Source organism: Narcine bancroftii, chromosome 4, assembly GCF_036971445.1.
Source record: "Narcine bancroftii isolate sNarBan1 chromosome 4, sNarBan1.hap1, whole genome shotgun sequence".
In the NCBI taxonomy this organism is placed as follows: domain Eukaryota; kingdom Metazoa; phylum Chordata; class Chondrichthyes; order Torpediniformes; family Narcinidae; genus Narcine; species Narcine bancroftii.
This window is the reverse complement of record NC_091472.1, coordinates 77,290,540-77,309,399: the sequence shown is the minus strand read 5'-3', so window position 1 is coordinate 77,309,399 and position 18,860 is coordinate 77,290,540. Positions and strand designations below refer to the sequence as shown.

General features: G+C 36.9%; 1 protein-coding gene across 15 annotated transcripts in view; it reads right to left on the bottom strand.

The window, feature by feature from the left end:
• Window positions 1-18,860, bottom strand: part of ehbp1 (EH domain binding protein 1) — a 561,098-nt gene that overhangs the window by 38,833 nt on the left and 503,405 nt on the right. For 12 of the 15 annotated variants that reach the window (XM_069931681.1, XM_069931686.1, XM_069931683.1 and 9 more), the window contains 2 exons: window positions 17,393-17,492; window positions 6,669-6,742 (listed from right to left, as the gene is read on the bottom strand). In XM_069931681.1, the coding sequence (XP_069787782.1) occupies window positions 6,669-6,742; window positions 17,393-17,492 (174 nt within the window). Of the gene's footprint in view, window positions 1-996; window positions 1,092-6,668; window positions 6,743-17,388; window positions 17,493-18,860 lie in introns of those variants that run through there. The other 3 variants (XR_011355819.1, XR_011355820.1, XM_069931685.1) reach the window with 2 other exon arrangements.

Sequence of the window (18,860 nt, the reverse complement as noted above, 5' to 3'; positions counted from 1 at the left end):
AAGCTTGCTTGTTGCGGAAGACCGCTTCAGCCTTAGTTGTAATGAACTCCAATATCCAAACAAAATTCACTAAGTGAATAGATAGGATATGGCCAAAGTATCAGAGGATGATTGGAACATATGGAAACATCTCTCCCTCTCTCTCTCCAAATCAGTGTCTTCAAAGGTGGAAGATAAGGGAAAGATAGAAAAGAAAAGGGTTTTTGAATCAGCATAAAAAGTAACATTTGCTGTTGGATAAGTAAATGGATATGAAATGGACAGATAGGAAAAGTTCAGCTTTAACTGTCTGCCATCACCCCCACCTTCTTTTCCCAGCCACCATCATGAATGAATCATTATAACTTGACACTTTCTCCTTCCTCAATTCTACCTCTCCTTGCAAATCTGTTAAGCATGAAAACTGGAATTTCTTTATCCTAATTAATTAAAGAAAAAACCATTTTAATTGAATAAAATGCATTTTTTCCATTTCTACTGTTTTCATAATTGTGAGAGGAACAGCTGACCTACTCAAAAATATGTTCATATATAAATGCTCATCAAATAAAAAAGAATGAGAATTTCTATCAATAAAGTCTAATACTTTCATTAAAAATGACAACCCCTGAAGTATGTAAACACGTAAATTTAAAACTTAAATTTAAATAGGAAAATTAAAAATGTGTAATGTGAATAAGCAGGTATAAATTGCAGCTGCAATTTTAAAATTTTCTCTCCAATAAAATAACATAGAAATGACTTTATACAAATGATCATTTTAATTGGTATGTTATAACTAAAGATCTTCCTTTAAAATCAAATAACAAGTACTAGTTGATTATTACTACTTTATACAAACAAAGGCACATACTGTACAACTGGATGCTGAACTTCAAATTGTTATTTCAACAAATTGGGCTGTAAATTTGTGAAAATTAACATTTTGTGCTGAATGAATCACTGGGGATTGCAATCTGGTCTTATCTTCAGTCCCAGTCAACTGGCGTTCCAGAAAGAGTGTGCAGCGTCATCAGAGCATCCATTTGATAGGATTCTACTGCTGGACCTAATCAATCTCTAGAATACTGTGGCTGCACCGTGCAACAAAGCTAAAATAGATTTACAAATGGGGTTTTAGGGGATAAGCTCCTTCACAGGATTACATATTGATTTTAAATATAAAAAAGCTTATCATATAAACCGTAACTACAAAAATAGTGAACCTATGCATAAATCCTTTTAGAAAGCTTTCACTTCAAACTGCAAACTGAGGGCGAATAAAGAAGTGAAAAATCCAGAGTAAGATCCATTTCGTGGGTTAACAATATAAACAGAATGTTTTAGAGACCATCCTTGGGCCATGTATAAAACAAAACATGAACAGGGGTACTCAAAACCAACAGGAAATCTTTATTTGATGTCAAAACTGCAAAAAAAAACCCAAAACCTAACAATACCTTGATGTGAGAATTAGACAGATAATATCAACATTTTAAATACTATGCTCATTTTACCTGTAAGAGTGCAATCAGCAGATTATTTTAAATTAGAACAAGTACAACATTCAGTTTTTATTTCAATTCAGATGCATTAAAATTGTGACTGGATACTAAATTTGCAATTAAATGACTGCTGCCAGCAAAAGCTGATCGACAATTAAAATACTTCCAAGCCCATGTGCAGGAATTTTTATAAACTCCATTGCACACATTCCCTTAGTTTTACATACGGCAATGTAATTACAAAACAGAGTTACTTCAAATTCATTCAATGGCTTCATCATAGTTTACATTTCTTCATAAAACTACAAAGGAAAAGACAGCACCAACAAATTTATTACTAAGGGATAAATGAGGTTAATTGACTTTGTTTCTATAACCATTGCAGATATATCAGTCTTTATATTTGTATGATGTGCCATTTATAACATACTGGTGAAAAATAACCATTCAATATTCTTCGAGGTTTCTTTTTTAGTCAAACTCATAAACTGAACCAGCTTACTGGCTCAATTTTAACAAACATTTGAGTACTTTTAGTTAATTTCACTATTTAGTTTGATGTTGTGAAAGAGAAGTGAGAGGTTAGTTATTCACTATATCTCACATATTTTTGATGTAATACATTTGGTCATTCTTATTCAAGACTCCAGGCAGATCAAACTTTGCACAGCGACAGCACTTGCAATTGGATCAAATTTATAAAAATAATAGGCTATCACACTTAATCTTATTCTATGTACAGCTTGCTTTGCTTGAAGGGCCCAGTGATCATGTCAAACTCACAAGCTGAATGCCAATATGTATTTCAGCAAGAGCTGACCACATTTCCAACGCAGTATCTTAACTGCTTTAACAAAGTATAGTGACCTTTCAGAGATTACTGTGAATCCACATAACCACTTTGTGAAGTTGTCAAAGAAAAACTGTCCATACATAACAAAAAATGGTCAGCAAATGGACAATAACGTGCTCAGGTACTACTGACATCAATAGGTCAAGAACCGATTGATAAACTGCCTTCATTTGCCATGATTTCTGCATCGTCGAGTGAACTATCTACTCAACTCCATAGTAAACACTGATATGAATGGGACCACTGAATGCACAATTCTTTTTCACTGTTACATCATCTATGGTTACAGCACTTTATATAGAACTGGAAAGCTCGAAACGGAAATCAGGAATACTGATAATTACATATTTTCCATTATGGACATTATTTACCTCTTTGTAAGCATTTAGCCAAAATGACATTCACAATACTCTCAAAAGAACACAACTTTACAGATTTCTTCAAAGTCCAAGAATTTTAAAAAAACAGATGTCTATTTAGCAAATTAGAATTTTGTTTTAAAAATAGCCTTTGGATGAACTAAAAAGTTTAGCAAGCTCAATTATTCAGATCAGCAATTGCCTAACTATGTGCTATAGTATGTCAGTCTAATATTGTTTATACAGCTTGAGACAGAGTGATTTGAATTGTCATCCCTTAGGAGCCAATAAATTATGTGCCCGATGCATGCACCATCAGTTTTCCAGGCTAAATCCAGACAAAGATTTGGATCATACTGTTTATGGTACCCTGATATTAATCTCTGAATTTCAGTCCAGAAATACAAGAAGTGATGTGGGAATTTTTACTCTTATCTCTGATTACAGCCAATAACAACTAATTGTTTATTCTGGGTGCTTTGAGCTGCATCCATTGAAAATGCACAACAAATGCAAATTTGTAGCTATAGTGAAATGCAATGTGAAGCTATAGTGTGCATTTTTTTTCCATTATAAACTACATCACTGGAGAACAGAAGTAGTGATTCAAACTCTAACTTCCTTAGAATTTTGTAATTATGTACTAATGTTCCTGGATTATTTGTAGAACAATTTAACAACTGTCATTACCAACAACATTCAGAATTGTGCTATCTGAAATTTATAACACAGGAGTCTATTTGGTCCATTGAGTCCATACTGTCATACACAGATGAAGGTAATTCCTTTTCCTTGTCCTTGATCCACAGCCCTGCAATCATGGCTCTTCAGGTGCCCATGTGGTTTTTTTAATTAAATGCAGCCAGCCTTTCTGTCTCCAATATGTTCTGTATCCCAACCACCTGTTGAGTGAAACCTCTCTCCAATTCTTCTTCTAATACTCTTAAAATCTATCCCAAGGTAGACCTCTCTCTGCTGACCTCGCTCCTGACAAATTAAGTCATAGCTTTTCTTCTTATAGGCTATTCAATTTTTTAACCTCAATTAACTTTTCCCTTAAGTTCCCTTATTCCAAAGACAACAACCCCAGCTCATCTTTGAAGATGAGAAGGGAAAGATTTAAAGAGATCCGAAGGGTACTTTTTCACACAAGCTGTCAGAGCAAGTGGTAGAAGTGGGGACAATTGTAATGTTTCAAAGTTATTTAGACAGGTACATGGATAAGAAAGATTTAGAGAGATATGGGCAGAATTAAGGCAAATGGGACTAGCTCAGTAGACAACAAGTTAGACCAAAAGGGCCTATTTCTGTGGTGTAAAATTCAATTACTCTATATTTAGTTCATTGATTAGCCTCCTTCAGCCAAGAAGCATGTTCCTTAATGTCATCACACTACCAGTTTTAGTCTTATGCTCAAAGCAAACGTCTCACTGTGTCCTATGCATTTAAGTCAAAATAATTATGTATATATACTATTTATAGATATAGAGGACTAAGTCCCATGCCTTCACAAAAACTGGCAGACGTGTTTATCATGGAGCTTTAATTACTTAATCACTAAGGCAAATTCATTCATTATACTTCTCAACCCTCCTTTAACAAATCCATGCATATTGACTTTTACCTCCTTGAATGCAGATCTATGCACTGTGCAACCTCTTGGAATTTTTACCATCTTTCTGCCTGCTTCTCATGTCAGATTGACTGTAGTAGTTACTCAGTTTATACTTAACTTCCTTAAAATAACAACACTCAAACAACCATCACTTTTACCAGAGTCACGTCGATCGCCAAGGAGCAGGTGAATGTTTCAGTTAGAGGTCGTGTTATTTCCTTCCTTGCTTTTTAAGAACATGGGATACATGCTGTATGGTCCTACAATTTAATCACTTTTGACAACAGAAATGTGATTGATATGTCTCCTCTCTTTATTATTTCCAGTATTTGATAACTGTGCTCCCTAATGTGAAGATTGATGCAGATTTCTTCAAAACTTTATACATATTCTGTCTCTACTACATGCTATTTTTTTTACTGTCTAATCTACTTCATGTATTAAAAATGTCAAAACGTTTTCCTTGATTTTATTTTCATGCACCTTTTTTGCTTTCGTCATTTTTAAAAATTTCACACCCACATTTCCTAAGATCTTGGCACTTACCTTGCGGATTGTGGTCTTTTGACACTGATGTGGAACTGGAACCCTCTCTGCCTCCTGCTTTTCATTTAATGGATACAAATTTGAACTTTCATAATCTCCTTCTTGAATGCCCCCTGCTGGTTTCACATTGCTTTACTTCACTTCAGCTAAATCATATCTCAGCCCAGAAAAATTGGTCTTGCTTCATTTTGTACATTTTATTCATAAAACAAGGAAATACATAAGTTGGAAGTTGAAAATAAAAACAGAAAATGTTATGTAAATATGGACCAAATGCAGGTAAATGGAACTAGCCCAGAATGCCAACTTGGTTGGCATGGATGAGTTCGGTTGATGGGCTAGTTCTGTACTACATTGACTCCATAACTTTAATTTCTCAGCAAGTCAGGCAGGACCGATAAATTGATGAAAGTTCATTGATCTGAAATGTTAACAGTTTCTCTCTTTGTGGTTGCTGTCTGGCCTGAGTTATTTTATCTATTTCCTTTACCCCCAAACTTGGTGAATCTAACTAAGTGGTGATCGCTGCCTCCAAAATGACATAGTGGTTAGCACAATGTCTTTCCAGGGCTAGCAATTGGGACTAGACTGGTTCAAATCCCGCGCAGTTTGACCGTTCTCCCCGTGTCTGCGTGGGTTTTCTCTGGGGGCTCTGGTTTTTCCCCACTCTTCAAAACATACTGAGGTGTAGGTTAATGGGGTGTAAATTGGGCAGCACGGACTTTTAGGGCTGAATTGGCCTGCTGCAGTGCTGTATGTCTAAATTTTTTAAAATTAAAAATTAAAACATGTTCTGCCTTTTCCATTCACCAAGCCTCATTCCTCCAAACTAAGTGTGCTACGCTTATTTTTCTTGGTGAGTTTTCTATGGATGGATAAAAAACATTTTCATTAATTTGTTTCAAGAACTCTGCTTCTTTCCCCAACTCTGGTAACGGTGCAGCTAATTTTGAAATCCCTGTCAATTATTTTGTTTTGCATTTTTCAGAAATAAATTCTTTAAGTTGGAGAGTGAGCAACGAAAAATACATGTTATTTATTTGACAGGAAAAAGACACTAAATTTAAACCATTTTCAGATTACAGATTTTTGGGAAAATTTATTTGTTATCAATTTATGCTTCATTCTCCCAAAAGCAGGTTAAAACAATTCTTCCTTTTTGGATTGGCGACGATATTGTTCGACATGAACTAATCTGAATTAGTTAGCAATGTGAACAATGAAACCCAAATGACCCAACCAGTTTAATTCCAGTCTAAATATATGCCAATGGCAGAATCCATGAAATAAATTAGAATTGATTTGTAATGGCTCAGGTATCTTATCAGGTGAAGAAAGACGTAACTATGCTCCATCAAAGACTAACAAGGTCAATAAGTAAGAGCAAAATCAATCGACATTGATTGCAATTGTTTTATTTTGCAATGTCACAGTTACTTTCAGGTGTTGCCTAGTTAAAGAAAAGATTAATTTTCAAAATTTTCAAACGCATTTTCCCCATCAAATTATTGACATGCTCAAATATTTAGAAAGTAAATGTAACTATAATGAATATTTTCAATATTAACATCTATAAGTTCAATAATTCACAGGGTTGTTTTTATGATTTCTGAATACATTTTGTAATCGTTTTCATTTCTATTTTCTATGAAGAGCAGTTAAAAGGCTTGCATTGATGAACACTCACTTCAGCATTTAGCTCTGGAGAACTTATGACTATTGAGATTGTACAAAATACACAAATGAAGATGATTTTGTAAAGGTAAAATGTTAATAACCTGGAAAGTGATAAATAACCACGTATCACTTACCTTCTATTGCAAGCATAGCTCGTAATTCTCTATTTAGCAGCTCAAAGCGTCTCTCAAGATCGTGTTCTTTTTCCCTAGGCAAGTCAAAAAAGTTCATCAATACGACAATTAACAAATCATTACTGACTCAAAGCAATCTTTAAGATATATCGATTACTAGGACTGACCATTGTCTCGTCTCAAACCTTTAATCTACTCCAAATGACTGATACACAAACCTTCATTGATAGTGTTCTAATTATGCTGAATTTAAAACAGAAGGTTAATCAACATACAATATGAAAACACTTGAATTGGTGTAGATTCCATTCAATTGGAAAGAGGGCATGATGAGATGTATCAATTTTCTCAATTATGCAGTAGCTACAGTTATAGAATATGGATGTTGGAAACAACAGTGGGTTCCCATTCTGAAACCAAGGTAAAACATGGAAGCCTAAGAATATCAGGTAGCAGGGATTATGATATGGCAAGGCTTGGTTATAGGATTCTGAAAATTATACAATGAATGAAGATCTGCAGAGAACTGCATTGCATAGTGGTCCTGGGAAAAATGAACTGAAATAGAAACATGAAGAATTTCTTCTTTTGAATACAATTGGAATGTAAGAAAATGTGATCAGGAGTGTGTATGGAGTTTTTTTTATATTTTAATTTTTTTTTTACAGATTCAAAGTAATTTCAACAATCAATACAGTATTTTTCAACATTCATGGAATGTACAGAGACTGTCTTTACTACCCCACCCCTTGCCCACAAATACATAGTCATACCAATTATACAGATACAAGTGGGGTTCAGAGCTCCCACCAAAGACCTAAAAAAAAACCTAATTAACCTAATTAGCGCAAGTAAGAAATAAAAAAAACACAAAACTAAAATAAAACAAAGTAAAAAAAAAAGGGCTAAAAAGAAAACTCGCACATCACCTGTGCCATGTTCCATTTCCTTAACTCCAATACTTTCCCTATGAGAACAGGTTTTTATAATATCCATATTTCTCGGGGAGGGAAAACTAGTCAATCTACATGCCCATATATTTCAGATATGGCTGCTGCACTTTAATGAAGGTGTCATGTTTCCCCCTTAGATTGTATGTTATTTTCTCCAGGGGAATCCAATTCTGCATTTCCATATTCCATCATGTGGAATTTAATTGGGAGTCGGACTTCCACGTAACCGCTATACACATCCTGACTACCGACAAGGCGACCTTCATGAACTGAATTCGATATTTGGACTGTTGAAAACTCACATTTCCAATATCTCCCAAAAGGTACTACTCCAGATCTTGTGGAAAATCCACTTCTGGAGGGGAGTCACGTGATGGAGTAGTGGCCGGACGGTGAACTCCAGCCCTCTCCAGAAAAGTCAGGAAAAACAAAGGAAAACACAAAGGCACAGAAATAAAAGTTACAGAAAAGTGAGTATAAAGGTGGAAAGAAGATGGCGACAAAAAAAGAAAAATCGAAAGCAACGGTAAGAAGAGAGGAAGAGAAGACAAAGGAGGAAAAAGGTGAAGGCCTTACCTGTCCGAAGAGGCCCGCTGCGGAGAGAGAAACCTGCTCCCTCAGGTCGGTAAATAATGGACTACAAAAATGGCTCGCAGAGCCGAGTAAAAGTGCGCAACCGCGCATGTGCGATACTTCGCGCATGCGCGATGAGAATGAAAAAAAACACACCGACGGGAGGGGGGACCAGCTGGGGAGTCGATCTCCACAGCCGGCAACGACAGCTGCAGAACACCTGCAGCAAGAAGAAACCACAGAAGACAATAGAAACAAGAAAGAAGAGGAGGAAAGGGCAACAAAGAAACAACAGATGGTCAACCCAGAGGAAGAAGAAGAGGAAGAAGAAGAGTACGGTGAAATAGAAGAAGAAAAGAAAGGCAAGGTAAAGGATATACTTGCTCTTATTAAAGGATACATGGAGTCATTTAAAGAATGGCAAACACAGGAATTTAAGGATTTAAGAAAAAGAATAAACAACACAGAAGAGAAAATAAATAAAATGGAGATGACCTTAACAGAAATGGGAAAGAAAATGGACAAGATGGAAGAGCAGGCAGTAGCAGCAGAAATGGAGGTAGAAGACTTAAAAAAGAAATTGGAGAAATCTAATAAAAAAACTAAAGAGACACAAGAACTACTAGCTCAAAAAATAGATACAATGGAAAACCATAACAGAAGAAATAACATAAAGATAGTGGGCCTTAAGGAAGATGAAGAAGGCAAGAATATGAGGGAGTTTATAAAAGAGTGGATCCCTAAGACCATAGGATGTCCAGAACTACAGCAAGAAATGGAAATAGAAAGGGCACATAGAGTATTGGCCTCTAAACCACAACCACAACAAAAACCAAGATCTATTGTAGTAAAATTCCTAAGATATACTACAAGAGAAAAGGTACTGGAGAAGACAATGGAAAAAGTAAGAGAGGGCAACAAACCACTGGAGTATAAAGGGCAAAAAATCTTCATTTATCCAGATATAAGTTTTGAACTCCTAAAGAAGAGAAAAGAGTTCAATACAGCAAAGGCGATTTTATGGAAGAAAGGGTATAAATTTATACTAAAGCATCCAGCGGTATTGAAAATATTTATTCCAGGACAACAAAACAGACTATTCTCGGATCCAGAAGAAGCACGAAAATTTGCAGAACAATTACAAAAATAGACTGAGGGAGGAAGACGGGTAATGAGAGTTAAAATGATCACGATTGATATGTATGTGGGTAAAGACAAAAATAGACTGAGGGATGAAGACGGGTAATGAGAGTAAAAATGATCACGATTGATATGTATGCGGGTAAAGAGGTATAAGAGTGAATAGAGACAATGAGGATACATGAATGTATCTGTACTTAGAGGAAAATATAGATAGTATAGACAAGAATTAATAAGGGAAGGTAATGGAATAGAGAGAATAAGGAGGGAATTAAAAGAGTGACCTTTGTGACATATGAAAAGTGAAATCTTTTCTGGGGGAGGCGGGGTGGGGGGAAATAGCGGTCACTGCAAAATCAGTTGACGCTTGCGAGTGGATTCGCAAATCCAAATGGAGAGGGGAGATGTGGTTGTCCGACAAGGGATAAAGGACAACTCAGGAGGTGAAGGGGAGATTGGGGATAAATAAGATAGAAATAGGAGAATATGGAAAATGTTGGATGTTGTAGGAATGTTGTCTTATAAAGAGTTGAAAATAAGAAAACAGAAATGGAAAAGGAGGAAAGGTAATGATGGAAAAACGGAAAAGGGCTACGCTGAACTATATGTCTTTAAATATTAATGGAATACATAACCAAATTAAAAGGAAGAAACTACCAAATTTAAATGAATAAATGTATTCCATTAGAAAAAATAACATATAGGTTAAGAAATAATATTGAAATATTCAAACAAGTATAGGAGCCTTACATTAAATACAATAGCGAAAACCTACCGGGGACAAACATTACCTAAGTTGATGGAAGGAGAAGGAAAGAAAAGAATGGACTCAGTAGAATTTCTGGTGTAATTTTGTTGAATGACAACATTGTCTGACTGGCTTAATGCAACCTAGATTGTATACCTAAAATGGATGAGAGGGGGGGGTGGGGGTGTGGTTTGGGAGGAAAGGGGGGGGGGGTGTGGTTTGGGAGGAAAGGGGGGGGGGAGAAAAAGTCACTGTATATGTGTGAAAAAGAAATAGTGTATATCATGGCTAATGTGATTTATGGTGTGAAAAATAAAAAATTAAAAAAAAAAAAAATCCACTTCTGTAATTTTTTTCAAAATGTCCTCCCAGAAGGGTCTCACCTTTGTACATTCGGGTACATTAGCCTGGTAGAGTGGACAAAGGTTCCAATCTCCACACCACACCTAAAACACATTTCTGAAATTTCCAGCTTTGATCTATGTATTTTTTATGCTGTGAGGTACAGCTGGTGCAAAAAGTTATATTGCACCAACCTGTATCTGGCGTTAATGACTCCAGTCTCACTGTCCAGACACAGGTCTTTCCACTACACTTCATTTATTGTTGTGCCCAATTTCAACTGCCATCTCTTGCTTGACCTACATAAGCCCGGCTTCAGGGCCTCACTTTGGAATATGTAATACATTCGAGAAATAAATTTACACACATTCCCTTGTCGAATTAGAATCTCCACATTACTAGACCTAGGTAGGGTCATAGACAGTCGTAAATTTTCCCTTAAAAAAATATATAATTTGCAGATAGCAGAAGAATGTTATATTAGACACACCATATTTGTTTAGAAGCGTGTATGGATTTTTGACTAAAGATGAAAGTTGAAAGGAGCTTCAGTTCATAAGGCCTATTAATATTGTTCAGGAGGCATGAGAGAGCTACAATGCAAGTGGGTATTCTCAATTTGTGACCAAAATGGCCGATCTTTGATGAAGCAGGAGCATATTGAATTATGTAGCTAATGGTGCCATCAGCAACTCTGTTAATAAAGTTGGATTAGGGCAGAAACAGAATCATTAAACAGGACATCTGTTTTCGGCAGGTAAAAGTAGCCACACTCCATAATCTCTTAATGCAACATATCCTGTTCATCAAAACGAAGAGTGCAATACTGAGCACTCCTTAGAATGAACTATCAATTTAATGAAATAGTATATGCATTTATTTGCACATTAATCATTGGAGCGCCTTCATCCCTAACGTTGAAGTACTCGAGATGGCAGAGGCCGACAGCATTGAGTCCACGCTGCTGAAGATCCAGCTGCGCTGGGTGGGTCACGTCTCCAGAATGGAGGACCATCGCCTTCCCAATATCGTGTTATATGGCGAGCTCTCCACTGGCCACCGTGACAGAGGTGCACCAAAGAAGAGGTACAATACTGCCTAAAGAAATCTCTTGGTGCCTGCCACATTGACCACCACCAGTGGGCTGATATCGCCTCAAACCGTGCATCTTGGCGCCTCACAGTTCGGCGGGCAGCAACCTCCTTTGAAGAAGACCGCAGAGCCCACCTCACTGACAAAAGACAAAGGAGGAAAAACCCAACACCCAACCCCAACCCACCAATTTTCCCCTGCAACCGTTGCAACCGTGTCTGCCTGTCCCGCATCGGACTTGTCAGCCACAAACGAGCCTGCAGCTGACGTGGACATTTACCCCCTCCATAAATCTTCGTCCGCGAAGCCAAGCCAAAGAGAGAAGAAGAAAAGCCAAATATATCACTCGGAGTAAGGGCAATACAAATTCAAACCAATTGACAATAAAACTGTTGATTTATATAGGTTAAGTGTAAAGTTGCCTTTTCTCTTGTAAAATATACACAGAGAAGAACGAGCATCAATGGTGCTTAGTTATACAAGTTATTTCTGATTTGTCACACATAAGTATGGCATTATTATCACTGGGCGATGGCTCTGCCAAGGCTGCTGAGAGAGAGCCATCCCACAGGCTCAAAATTTAAATTTAAATTTAAAAATGAACCAACATCACATGTTGGTTGGGCCACAAATATATTTTGTATTCTCAGACAAAGTGTTAACATGGTTACAATTTTTAGGATGACACAGGTTCAAATACAGAAGGCTGAAAGGATGGTGAAGATAAGATTTTAAAGATTCAAATAAATTATGGAGAAACAAATGAGTGAACGGTGTAGACCTCCAATCTGCAAGTGGAGCTCTCCACATCAGAAGATTCAAGGGATAATAAGGTGACAACAAATCCATCAACAAAATTCTCAATAATTGTTAGAAATATTTCTAAAATGCTGGAACCAGGCAGACTTTAGAGCTATTTTGGTCACAAATAAGTAAGAATGAAAACAAGAATAGAAGTTAAGCAGCTCCCTGACATCTTTAAAAAAACTTATAAAGCCCGCAGAAGCTCAATAAACCATTACTTTTTTTCACTTTCACAGTTAAGTGAAGAGCTGCTTCTTTACACAGGCGATGCAAAACAAATCAAGACTTGCAGACCCTTTCTATCCATTTAGAAGAATTATGAAATATCAGAGTGGTGGGGCCAGAATTTCACCACCATCACACCCTGTGTGTGCAGGTCCATCCAAATTAGTGACACACCAATCAATCCTGATATGTTGTGATTTATTTGCCAATTAAAAATTCGGTAAATAAGAATTCTGGGCTATAAATTAACACAAAAGTTCATTTGCATATTACTGGCACCACTGTTCTGTGGTTCTGTGCCAAAACATAAATTTATAGACAAAGTTAATTTTCACTCTTTCTTTAAAACCTTGAATCTATTTTAATAAAGTTAGGAAATTCTGAAGCTAAATACTATGACTTACCTGTGGTGATATTTAAAAAATGTCACATGTTACATTTTTGTTAAATTCTTAGAAATAATGTTAGATTTTTAATGCTGATCATGTTTAGATTATTTAAAGGACATCAAATACATAAGTAATGACATCATGAAATTAATTCCATCCCTCCCCCAACATAATTATAGGTTAGTATCAAATGTTTATTAATAAATAGCTTGCATTTACATAGCATTCACATATTTCACACTGGAAAAACAAACTATGGCAAAAGAAAGCAGAACAGTTCAGAGGGTGGGCAAAGATGATCAAAAAGAGAATCTGACAATAAAGTTGAGAATCTTGCATGGAAATTACAAATGTCAGGGGTGATACCAAACTTGATTGTCAACACATTCTCCACTACTATATTTGTTTCTTCATCAACCACCAGCATGTTGTAACTACAAAATACATTGTACTTTCCTTATTCACTCTCTGGTTTGGAATTAAATCTTCTAAAATATTTACTATATAGGAAGGAGATAAAAATTGGAACAACTGATGACAAAAGATAATGCAAAGACAGCAATGAGGAATAATTTTGGCCAGAAAGTCTAGGAAGCAGAATCAGTATGGCTTGTGATATGATTAGTAGAAAAAAAAATACTAGTTTGAGGGGTTTACATGCTCCCTGTCAGCAATATAGTTCAAGAGAGAACTGATGAAAAAAAAATGTTGGTTGCAAAGGAAGTATAATAATAATCGAGGTAGGTAAACCAGTTTACCTACCTCGGCTGCACCATTTCATCTGATGCAAGGATCGACAAAGAGATAGACAACAGACTCGCCAAGGCAAATAGCGCCTTTGGAAGACTACACAAGAGTCTGGAAAAACAACCACCTGAAGAAACACACAAAGATCAGCGTGTACAGAGCCGTTGTCATACCCACGCTCCTGTTCAGCTCCGAATCATGGGTCCTCTACCGGCATCACCCACGGCTCCTAGAACGCTTCCATCAGCGCTGTCTCTGCTCCATCCTCAACATTCATTGGAATGACTTCATCACCAACATCGAAGTACTCGAACTGGCAGAGTCCGCAAGCATCAAATCCATGCTGCTGAAGACCCAACTGCGCTGGGTGGGTCACGTCTCCAGAATGGAGAACCATCGCCTTCCCAAGATCGTGTTCTATGGCGAGCTCTCCACTGGCCACCGAGACAGAGGTGCACCAGAGAAGAGGTACAAGGACTGCTTAAAGAAATCTCTTGGTGCCTGCCACATTGATCACCGCCAGTGGGCTGATATCGCCTCCAACCGTGCATCTTGGCGCCTCACAGTTCGGCGGGCAGCAACCTCCTTTGAAGAAGACCATAGAGCCCACCTCATTCACAAAAGACAAAGGAGGAAAAACCCAACACCCAAACCCAACCAACCAATTTTCCCCTGCAACCGTGCCTGTCGGTCCCGCATCGGACTTGTCAGTCACCAACGAGCCTGCAGCAGACGTGGACATAGCCCTCCATAAATCTTCGTCCGCGAAGCCAAGCCAAAGAAAATAATAATAATCACTTGGCACTTCAACCTTCCAAAAGACTGGGCAAATCAAATCTGTGAATGTAGTCTGGAATGTATTTAGGTCAGATTTCTGGAACAATATATTATTGAACCAATTAGGGAACAAGTGAACTCAGATCTTATCTTGTGAAATGGTTTCGTATTCTCACTGGTTAGGATTGATTAAAGAAAAGTGATAATTTTATGATAAAATTTTACATGCTCTTCTAAGGAGACATCAATCTATCAGAAAGTAAAGTTGGAATTTAAATGAAGCCTAGAAAGTAGGAATGAAGGCATTTCAACATTTTTGCAAATTGATAAACATTTGGAGAAATGTATCAACAATTTATGTGAAAATTGATAAATTCTTTGTTCACTGCATTAGGACTTTCAGAATAAAAGAAGAGAAATTTTGCCTGAGGACTGGCAGAAGTATGAAGGGAGTAGATGGGGTTGATAGTGAGAAACTTTTCCCCTCAGCAGAAGTATCAATGGCTTTAAGATAAGGACTTGGGAAGTTTAGAAGAGATATGAAGAAGACAGTTATCAGCCAGAGGGCGGTGGAAATCTGGAATGAACTGTCTTGCAGGTGGAGACAGGTATTCTCACATCACTGAAGTAATATTTACTTGAGGACTTAAAACAGCATAGTATAGAACGCTATGATTGCAGGAAAATTGAATTAATTCAGAGTTCGTGAGGGTGAGAAGCCTGCCCCTGTGCTGTTTGACGATGACTCTTTTGCCAATCTGTCAAATAGGATGCAATGAAATTTTACCCAGCAACTTTTTCCTGTCATACGAAAATAACAATACAGATTATTCAACAGAATAAAATGCTCTAGGGTATAGAATAAGTAATTTATTGAACAAAATTTGCACTGAATGATACAAGGAGATACAAGGACAGGTGAAATGAAATAGGCTACCAGGAGAGCCTTACAGAAGAAAAGGAAGGTGAGCAAGTGAAGAGATAGAGAGAGATTTCCAAACATACAGGTTAGCAGATGATAGCATGGCTGTTAATGCTGAGTGATTAAAACTTGGCATGCACTGGAGGCCAAAACTGAAGGCCTGTCGGGCTGGAGGGGATTACAGAGATAAGGAGAGGGCAAAGCCAATAAGGGATTTGAAAATGAAGATGAGAATTTTAAAATTAGGGCCAAAGCAAACTAAAAGCCAAAGAGGGCTAGAAAGCACAAATGAAAAGTGAGCAGAACTTTAGATACAAGTTAGGCCAAAGGCAGCAGTTTTTGATGACTTCAAAATTACAAAGCATTGAATTTGGAAGGCCTACGAGAAGCTAGAATAAGAAGTTGAAGCAGGTAAGCTGAGAGCAGTTATCTCTGCAGCTTCTCTTCCTGTTCATTTGTTCTCCTACTGAAGCAGGAACTGCCAGCCAAGTACCGGAATGACTATGTGGTCCAAGGGTCAGCTCAAATCAACCTTGGACAGCTGCCGGTAAAAAGGAGAGGGCAGTAGCTAGAGATTGTTCTTTTGATGAAGAAGAATGATGTTGATCTTGCCAACATTCATTTCGATAAAATGTCTGCTTGTCTAGTAATGGAGCTTGAAAAAGCAGTGCGAGAGTTTGGAGAGAATGGCATCCGGAGAATTAATGGTGAGATAGATCTGGCTGCCAGACTGACAGAGAAACTGATGCATTATTTTCAGGTGATGTTGCTGCAGGTGAGAAAGAAGAAGGGATCATGTTTAAAACCCTCAAGAACACTGGAGGTCACAAAAATGTAGAAGGACATCCATCATCCTCATCATACTCTTCTCACTGCCTCTTTCAGGAAGAAGGTAATGAAGTCTGAACCTAGTTCAGGAACAGTTTTTTCCCCAACAGGTATTGGGCTCTTGAATCTCCCCTTACTACACTAATTATAAACCCTACTCAGGCACCACAAAAAGGCTGGTCTGCACTTTTCTTCATGCACTACTGTAACTGTGAATACTTGTTATCTATCTTATCTCTTTTCACAAAGTGATTTAATGTACACCATTGGAGATGTTATTTATTTATTGAGAAAATACCTGTTTGGCTACAGAAAACAAGAATTTTAGTACATTTTACTTACATGTATGATAAAAATCTTGTTATCATTATCAAGAGAAGTCTTTCAATTTGTTGACTGCACCAGATAGATAAAAATAGGAACAAGGGGATTGAGGTTTCAGCAACTGGGCCAATGCTTTGAGACTTTGGATGAAATCAGAGAAAACACACCAAAAACAAAGTTTCCACGGAGCAGGAAAAAAAAACTTATTTGGTTAATGTGCTAAGAAAAGGGAGGTAAATTGTAGAGGCAGCTGTATGGATGGACTCAAACTTGCTGTTAAAGTTTCCATGAGCTTCTCTCATTTTTGTTGATTGGTAAAGATGAGGTAAAGGAGTACAGTTTGTACAGTAAATCAAACCAGAAGCTTCCAAACACCAGTAGCTAATAAACGGACTCAGTGTGTAAGTCTTTTCTTATTTTTCCCTCACATTATCTTCCTAATTAATATTCTCTTTGAAACTATTGTTTCCTACCACGGCCCCCTTTCTGCCTTATCTCCTGCAATGTGACTCTTCTTTACCAAACCACTGAAAGAAACAAGGTACGAGGAAAAATGCAAGAATCTGTTCATATATCCTCTCTGTATTCTCATGGAATACCAATCCTTTATATTACATCAAATCAACCACATTGTCACTATTAAATATTTTCTTACTCTTTTTCAGTTATATTAATGAAAAATTTTATGTACTTGTAACAATAAGTCATAAAATTTTTGCAGATGTAGCATGTACTACATTTATCTAATCCAAACATTATTTTTGAATATCAGAATTGCAATGTAATCATCAAAGTTAAAATGGAACAATTAGATCATTATGCAACCCGTCAGAATCCCATTTTATTTTCTGTGCACTTACAAAAGTGAAAGTTGGTTTTGGCGTCTTATCAGGGCATTCTTCTTGTTCACCAACACAAACCACTCTTGCATCATTGCTTCCTCCTTCTCTTTATTGTTTCCTGAAAAAACAAAAGCAAAGAATTTTTTTAAAGGCTTCAAACCAGGGGCAACCTGACAGCCTGTTGACTGGAAGTAAATCATAATATTCAGCAGGAATCTTATTCCAAGTGTTAACTTCCGCAGCTACTGGGCAGTGTCTGACAATTACCAAGACATTTCAAAACTTGCAGGCATGAATATCTGTCTGACTTCCGCTATATTTTACAATGTTTGTATTTCACTTGATTTTCATTACTTTATGCAAGAAATTACATAGCCTCTGAGCTTCTCTATTCAGCAAAGTTGGATATTCAAGACTCTGGATATTTCAATGGCTTAGGCTGTCCTAAAGAATTCTTCAGAGTGTAGTTTTCAACCACCATTGCATATATTCCAGAGAATCCCACACAGTCACCTAGTATTTGAACGCAAGATCCCCAAACTCAACAGTTTTCAAGGCACTTTAACTTTTATTCATTCTTCCACCTTCAGTAATGTTCTTCCCCTCCATGTCACTCCCCTTACATCCTTAAAGTTTGGGTTCTAATATCATTACAGCTCCCAGCTACCATGAACATAGCCAAAATTCACTTGGATCTATGACAGCAAATGCTGAAAGTTATTTAGCTACATAGTTATAATGTCTAATCTTACTCTCAACTGATGTCCACATCAAATTGGGACATCCAAGAAGAATTTCTGGCCAATGTACACCCAGTACAACTTTTACTGGACTAGAAGAAGATAATAGAAAAGATAAAACTTGGTTTTCAGTGAATATTTCCTCCTCTTTTGATAAAAGTTCTAATAAAGGGCCATAGTCCAGAAATGTTCACAAAGATATTACCTAACTTGCTGAGTTTTTTGAGCATTTTCTGCTTTTGTTTCAGATTTCCAACATTGGCATTTTCTTGGATTTTCATTTAATCAAATTAGACTTTATTTTGACTGGATGTTATTGATCATCTTGGATGTGGCTTGCGCAGAATTTATACGTTTTCTTAATGAACTTTGCAAGCTCGGCTCCTTCCACATCCTAAAGGTGTATTGGTAGATTAATTGGCTACAATAAATTGGGATCAATGAATGGCCAAAAGAATCAAGTGAAGATTAATTGGCATATGCAAAAGAGAATAAGTTACAGAGATACAGGAAAATGGGAGTGATCTGTCAAGTAATTATACTGCTACCTTGAGAGCCCACAAAGACCTGTGAATGTGTTATGAGTATGAAATAGGAAAAATCTGAAATGAAACAGAAAAGGAATAGAATTAATGTTTCAGATTGATGACCTTTCATCAGAATAGGGAAAAATTTTTAAAAAACCTGTATTTTCAGTTGCAGAGTGAACAGGGGGAATAATTATGATAGGGTTGAGTCCAAGATAA